This window comes from Pholcus phalangioides, unplaced genomic scaffold, assembly GCF_987345545.1.
Source record: "Pholcus phalangioides strain wild (caught in Gottingen) unplaced genomic scaffold, Ppha-v1.0 ptg000021l_1, whole genome shotgun sequence".
Taxonomy (NCBI): domain Eukaryota; kingdom Metazoa; phylum Arthropoda; class Arachnida; order Araneae; family Pholcidae; genus Pholcus; species Pholcus phalangioides.
Window position 1 is genome coordinate 3,166,230 of NW_028301614.1, and position 8,045 is coordinate 3,174,274.

General features: G+C 40.4%; 1 protein-coding gene across 1 annotated transcript in view; it reads left to right on the top strand.

The window, feature by feature from the left end:
• Positions 1-7,801, top strand: part of LOC149070495 (acetoacetyl-CoA synthetase-like) — a 29,035-nt gene extending 21,234 nt beyond the window's left edge. Inside the window, exons 11-18 of the mRNA XM_089248996.1 lie at positions 1,899-2,088; positions 2,831-2,953; positions 3,149-3,262; positions 4,180-4,305; positions 4,514-4,583; positions 6,186-6,244; positions 6,356-6,558; positions 7,425-7,801. Coding sequence (XP_089105122.1) covers positions 1,899-2,088; positions 2,831-2,953; positions 3,149-3,262; positions 4,180-4,305; positions 4,514-4,583; positions 6,186-6,244; positions 6,356-6,558; positions 7,425-7,574 — 1,035 coding nt within the window. The 3' untranslated portion in view covers positions 7,575-7,801. The remainder of the gene's footprint in view (positions 1-1,898; positions 2,089-2,830; positions 2,954-3,148; positions 3,263-4,179; positions 4,306-4,513; positions 4,584-6,185; positions 6,245-6,355; positions 6,559-7,424) is intronic.
• Positions 7,802-8,045: the final 244 nt, after the last annotated feature.

The window sequence follows — 8,045 nt, forward strand, 5'->3', positions numbered from 1 at the left end:
GTAATTTGCATAAAAGATGCAAACGATTCCAAGTAGCACTGCATCTTCCGGAACGTCTTTAGAAGTGTCATACACTCAAAGTTTATTAGCATTTCAAAATAAACCCGATTATAGGTGAGATAAGTATACATTTACATTGTTTGAATTAGTTGCAAATACATTAGCATTATGTTGAAATACATACTTTTTTCTTTAAAAGACTAGAACTGCAATATACTTTTGTTCAACGTTATTGAAGAATATTTCGACACTAATTATGCTCTATTATGTATGTATATATAACAAACATTCATGTAAATGTATGAAGCAAATATTCCTTTTGCTAATTACAAATCTTTTTAGCAAGAAAACCGTAAGTTTCTATATCAATCCCTCCTTTTGAAACGAAGGAAATTAAATTGTCAGTCTGAGCAGTGCTGCCTGAAAATAAATTGCAGTTCAAGGGGTTAAAAAGTATCGCGCGCGCGTATTATCCCCATTAAACAATTCTCTTTATAACTCCTCGATGTGGGATAATTGAAGTAGAGACGTGATCTTAGCCTGAAAGGAAAAAAAAAACCATTTTTTGGAACAATTAAAGAAAATGAATCAACGGAATGCAGTGAACATTTAGCAACCAATTTTTGTAATATAACCTCGTTAGTGAGTCACTCTTGGGAGAGCAAAAATATGTGTTAGTAAGTGGAGTGACTCGTTAAACGGAGTAAGCCAATACCTGCCCGAGGACAATTGGGACTTCCAAAAAGTGACCCGGTAAACGGAGTGACGTGTTAACCGGGTGACGCGCTAACGAGGTTTGACTATATTTATATATACATATATATATTTATTTATTTCTACATTCGTTTGATGAAATGTACCTAAATGTTACATCGCCGGTTATTGATATTCGCGCTGTCTTACTTTCTGTTTCTTTCAAACTGACCACTGCTCCAGTCTAAGACTCCGGCGATGTAATGTGTCTACTACCGAGTGTGTTGTGTCAGAAGTGCGAGTGTGTGAACCTAATAGTGTGAGCGCGTATATAATGTTGATTTCCAGTGTTGCCATCTATATTTCAAAGGTGTAATGATTGAATAACTATACCATTGTAGACCTGTTGCTCTCTGTGGCGAGACCTTTCAGTGGGGAGATCGTATTCGCGGCTCGGAGTAGGGAACCACAGTAAAACAAATTTCAACCGCTCACTGACCTGTGGCGGCGATGAGGTTCGAACATCGTGATATCGATATTGTGGAGGCAAATATATTTAAAATCATTTTTTTTTTTTTTGAGAAAAGACTACAGTGCTGAAATGTAAGGGGGGAAGAACGGACGACCCGATTTTGAACGGGATCATCGTACTTGCAACCTGGACTTTTTCGGATATAGTTATCAATCAGTTATTTTTATCATTCCCAGAGTTCCGATGCGATAACATTAATCGGCGTCGACTGAAAATGAGATGGTGTCTATATTTTGTTGGCCCATTCATGTGGAACAAACATTGAGTTTCTCGATTTCTCTAAAACCCTCTCATTCAAGCAATGCTTAATTCAGCTAGCTCTGTATTGCAATCGGTGTCGAAGAACATATCTTACATCTCTCAAACCTATCGGATCGAATGCAAGTGGGCGGAGTCGGCTTTTCTTCAAAGTTTGATAACAGAAGGAGAGAGAAAAGCGATGTTTTCCCTTTGGGGTAGTATAGGAATAAGCGTATAGTAAAACTAATAGAAAAATATATTATTTCTCTTCTCTCCCTGCTTTTTTATTATTGTTCTCAGTATTGGGGGAAGGAGGGGGGGGGGCATTTATCAGCTGTGCCAGATCGGAAAAAAATATTCCCTTCTTGAAAACTGGTGGCATTTTGCAGGTGATTTAGTGAAATAATTGGTTGGTTTGGTGCTTTCTTTTAAGTGTGGATGGACGATATGGAACCAACACGTCAGTAACCTCGCCCTTGGACTGACTTTGCTGCTATACGACGGATGCTTTTGGACGCCATCGAAAAACTTCATCTGGGACTGCATTTCCAAATACAAAGTCACCTTTTCATTCTTCGTCACATCTGTAGTCGATTCAATGGAGGCTGAAAATATCGTTCCAGGTATGTAGGATACTAAAAATAATTATGAGTAATCGTAAAAAGAGTCATTTTTAGGCCTGGTTTCTGCTAGTTACTGCAGAAACTAGTTCCGAAAATGATTTTCTATAGTAAATAAAGTACATTTTATCATTTTATTGTTTTGGGACAAAGAAGGATTATGAGGGGCCAAAATAGCACGTGTTTACGGTTACAGCTAGTTTATGATTTATTTATACAGGGTGGGCGCATAGCTAACAGCAGTCACCGCAATTTACTGGAGAACACCGTTAATCCTAGAGGCATACTTCCAATAAGAAAATGTACCTAAACAACGTGTTAACCTCAGACACGTTGAAAAACCACAGTCGTTTCATTCTGTGACTTCTTTCTGTGGAGGCCATTTAAAGTAGTATAGCAATTTCCATTCTTTCAAATCGGGCACTGTGGCGGCAGTGGGGTTTGAACACGGGACTTCGCAATGCAAGTCCGTCACTGTGGCCACTCGACCACCACAGCGGCCACAGCACCCTCCGACTCCATTGACGGGAGATGTACAGATTTAACATAACTTTCTTTTAAATTTTTTGCTTTTGTTTTAGACGTTGTTTCTCGCGCCGAAAAGTGCCCTCAGCAGCTTTTTGGACCTCCGGGATCGCCGACTATCTTCTGGAAACTGTTACAACAAATTGTGTGACTGAAGAGCGATAAATGTCTTATGGAAGTCAAGAATAGTATTAAAAAATGCTTTAAATTGATGTTTCAGGGCCCAACTGCAATCTTGACCATTTCAAGATGGCGCTGATTGGAGCAAGCCCGGTAAAGCTGAATAACATTAACTACTTCCTGAAGAAAGTCAAGAGGGATTTGTTCGTTGGATGCCTATATGGTATGATTGAACTTTGATACCAATTTGCTTTTCTGTTTTTAAACCGGAGAGTTATCATGTGAATCGAATGTTATTTATAATAATTCATGGAGAAAAATAGTGCAGCTGCAGTACGGTTCGAATATGGCTGTGCTAATTAACAATTGCTGTAACCAATTCTTCTAATATAGACCTTACCCTACCGATTTATTTTAGGAGCAACAGAGCTTTTGGGAGCATTCGTAGGATTTGACCTGAACACGCCTGTGTACAGTGCCGAGATACAAGTTCCAGCACTCGGTGTAGATCTTCAATGCTATGATGCAAGAGGTGGGTGTGTGATCCAAGACAATGTCTATGCATGTAATTTAGTGAAAATTCGAAATTTCTATGAAAAAAATAAATTCATGAACCGAAGCATTCGTTAGCAAAGATATCACTGTATTTACGTTCTCAGTTTTACTTGTTTTCGTGTTATACTTGGCACTGCCGTGTGTCCTCCGTATTTTGGAGTGAAAGGGGGTAAATGTCTGAATTTTTATATAGGTATCGTGTTGAAGGTGTGCCTGCTCTCTGCGGATTTTCTCTAATACGGATTATGGGAAATTAACCACCAGAAAATTCATCGGCAACAATTCACCGATAGAAAAATTCATCGCTGGAAAAAAAAAGAAAAACAGCGAGTTGTGTGAGAATCAGTCATTCTCACTGTCACTCGCCATAGTGTCACTCACTCACTTGGTCACTCATATGTTCACTGATTCGCTCAATTTCTCACTCATCTCGGTTATTCATATGATCACACACTCGGTCATTCATGCGATTACTCGCTCGGTCATTCACTCACCCACTAGCTTTTTCGTTAGCTCATTACGCAACTCATTCAGGGAAGTATTCACCGACGTGGTTTAAACTCTAGTCACAATTTTTGGGTAAGTGATCAACATAGATTGGTTAAAAACCTGAATTTAACCAATCCGTGTCGATCTCTTACCATGTCGGTGAATATCGCCCTGAGTAACGGTATTAGTGGCTCACTCGCTGACCAACTCCCGGAATCATTTGATCAATCACTCACTATATTTGTCGGTGAATTTTCATAGTAGTGAATTATTGTCGGTGAATTTTCCACGCAGGCTCTAAAATACTATAAAAAAATTTAAAAAGGAGTTAATTTAAAAATATTAAAAAATTGATTTCATTTTATTCGGTATATATTCAGCGTATTATTATTCTTTTCGTGTTAGGAAAGTCGGTCATCGGGAAAAGAGGAGAAATGGTCATCTGCAGTCCGACACCGTCATTCCCGGTCGGGCTTTACAACGATCCTCTGAAGCGGGCAATTAATGACATGTACTTATCGAAATACCCTGGTAAGTTTTAAACTTACTTTCTACTTTCACTTTACTATGAAAATTTTCAATTATAACAGTTGATTTCATTTGGATGATTTTGGAAATAACGCAACTCCCGATTTACAGCCTGAAATCTGAAGAAACGGCTGATGGTCAATTACTATGTAAGTCTTATTTTAAGCTCAACTAAAAAAAAAAATGAGCTCTGTTTCTTTTGGTATTTTAGGTGTGTGGGCACAACACGACGAGATTTGGAAAGATCCAGACACGAGAGGAATGATCGTGATTGGGAGAAGGTACGTTCTAGTCAGTTCCGACGTGGCGCAAAATCTAAGCCGCGGTTTGGTTCAGAACCTCCTAGAGATGGAAGGTCTCCGCACGGTTTGCCAAGTTCATCTGTAACGTCATTAAGACTACCTAGCAAGTTTGCCACATTTTAAACCACAGCATTCTATTTCGTTCCTTCTTATTTTGGCTTAGAATCATCCTGGTTTGGCTCAAAAATACCGCATGGCGATTGAATGTGGGACATAGAAATCGCCAATTCTGAGCCCGACCGTTTCTTTTCCGTGCAACGATGATGCTGGCACGTGAAGCGGAATTTGTTTTTCTCTGAATATTGAGTGAGGATGGGCTACTTGCTGACGTCACGAGCAGCGTGCGGAGGTCTTCTATCTCTAAGAAGTGCTGTTTTGATTATGGAATGGTGAATACAATCAAAATCGACTGCAATGGTCTCGGTCTTGATGATACCTCGGCTATAACGTCACCAATCGGCAGTCAGAAGTGATAACGTTTAAGAAGAATAACGATGAGAAGAATAACGTTTATAAACTTCGCAAACACAACAACGAAAAAAGGCAAAGACACCGAAAAATACGAAATCGATAATGCATTTGTACAAACGTCTTCCGATGATGAGTATAGAAAAACCACTATCTACGCTGACCGGGCATCCCACTTGGGTCGGATACCAAATGTTACCTTCTGGTTGCTCAGCGAAAAACGATGTTTACTCAAGTTATTCTGACCACGACGTTTTACTTGAGTAAGCGCTTTTTTTCCCGTGGAGCAACCGGTAGTTTAGATGTGCTATCCACCCCAAGTGGGATCCCCAGGCAGAGTAGATAGTGGTTTTTTTATACTTATCATCTGAAGACGGCATCCATAGTTTGTCCAAACGCATTAGGAATTCGTATTTTTCGGTGTCTTCGCCTTTTTTCCGTTGGTGTTTTTTTATGTGATTATACCAGGCAAGGATTATGTTTACTCTTCCATAAACTTTGTTTATAACGTCGATGAAAATGCAATGGCCTCGAATATAACGACGCATTTTCCGTCTCTTTCGCACTTTCCCAAGAAATTTCTAGAATCAGATTTGGCGATATCCGGTGCAGTTATAAAATCCCAATTCGCCCTATTTTGGCAAATCGATCAAACGTGGTCACCCGACAATGAAATCGCAACTTCACGTGCAGTATTTGATTGCATCTGATTATATTTTTCGACAAAAACAGGGTCTTTAAATCTACAATATCGGTTATACAGTCGACGCTCGTTAATACGGTCTCGTCGAAAACGGGCGTTGCATTGGAAGATCGTTATATCGGAAGGAAAAACATAAGATTATTCGTTATATGGAAAAATTTGGGATTTATCCTTCGGGGTCATTGCAATAGAAAGGTCGCTATAACGTGGGGTCGTTATAACGAGTGTCGACTGTGGAATGAAAAAGTTCTGCGGAATCTTCGATGTCATTATATAACCGCATTGGCATACGCAAGAGGGGGGGGGGGGAGTTTTGGGGGTGCTAAAAATGAACAAATGATCAAAGTTATTTCATGACCACCCCGTACGAGAATATACAATGTATTTATTCTTATTCCTTGTTATTGCAGTGATGGTTTGATTCAACAGCTTGGGGAAAGATTCACCCCTGATATCATCTATTGGGCAAGTAAGTAAGGGGTACTTGGATACCATTTGGTGCATAACTCACCCTGTAAAACTTTGCATAAATTTTATTGCAATTGCTTACATTTGTTATAATTGCTGTTTCCTATTACAGTCCACACGATCCCAGAGATTTCGGATGCCTTGTGCGTGCAGCAGTCCAATAACGTTGGAGTCACGAGGGCGGTTCTATTCGTCAAAACCAAAGAACCTGGACAATTTACTGAGAAGCTGGAGACGCGAATCCGCGAGAGGGTTCTGGAAGAGCTCACTTTCCTACACGTGCCGTCGGTGATATTACCAGCCGTCGATATTCCCGTAAGTACCGAATTCTAATGTAGCTGGTTGAAACATGTTTGATGTTGCTACTACTACTACTACTACTTAACCGTGCATGCACCTCGTAAATATTAGTTCGTGTAATTTCTATGTTTCCGACCACCAACTGTCTTTATGAGTTATCGGGAACCAACAATTGGTTCAGGCAGGAGCATGTTGTGTGTGTGCATATATATATGTGGTCTTAATAGGGATACAAAAGAAAAACTGACCCCTGTAGAAAAATTGATGGCAGATTGCACAGCACTAAACATAACGAGGATCATACAGAAACAAACTCTACATCAGGTTCACAACACGGGCATGAATATTCCAACATGTACCACCACCAGACCAACAGTGACTCCACTCTGTCCCCCTAGGGATATAAGCTGGTCCGTCTCAGGAGACGTGGGCCTCGGTGGAAAAATCCAACGACATCCAAGACCAGCAAACCACCCACACTAGGCCACAAGCCAACCAGCAGCAGGACCCCTCCCACACCTTCACTCCCCCCCCCCCAATCACACACACTTCTCCACTTGTTGTAAGTAAAATGATATATCAATACAAAGATATATGGGGGGGGGGCATGGGGCAGGTGCAGAGACGCACATCACCTGCACGCCATGAGTGGAGCCCACGAAAACTAGTTACACAAGTTATACTGTATATAGACACACATATGAGCATATTACAACATGTACCAGTTCATGTCCAGCGGACCCAGAGAGGTCCGTTGGACAAGAAGGTGACACCGTAATCCTTTGACGCAATCGGTCTCGGTTGACGAACCACGTTACCTAATGCAGTACTAAAACCATTTTGTTTTATTAAATAATTTCATAATTTTTTCCCCTTTGCAGTACAACGTCAACCGGAAAAAGATGGAAAGGTTAGTGACAAGCATCATCGAGAACAACGCTGTACCCGACGTCAACAACATCAGGAATCCCGAGTGTCTTCAGTATTTCTGCGACATTCCCGAACTGGTCAATTACTCCAATTCCTATTAGACCCAGCAACATCGTCTTGTCTGATGCGCACAAGTGTTTCCAGGATGCACATTGTTTTTTTTATTAAATCTGTACATTATTTATGCTCTTGTACGAATGGAGCGATGTAAATATAACCTGTCATGGGGCAAGATTTATCGATAAACTATAGTTGTGAATTGTTTACTTACTTGGACTCAATTTACGTATCAGGGAACAGATGCAAATAAAGTCAAATTCTGTTATAACAGCCTCTGTTGTAACGACATTTCGATTGCAAGGTCAATAATTGGTGGTCTCGGCTGATTCAATACCTTCTATAGCAGAAAGCCTCCGTGGGAAGCTTTGACGTCACTGTAGTCGTCCATTTCACCTGTGGCCATTGGATATAGCAGTCCGACGTATGCGAAATCTTTAAATTTTTTGGAGTTTATCCAATGACTATTGGTGGATTTCAGTGACGTCACGAACTTTGCGTGAAGGCTTTCTGCT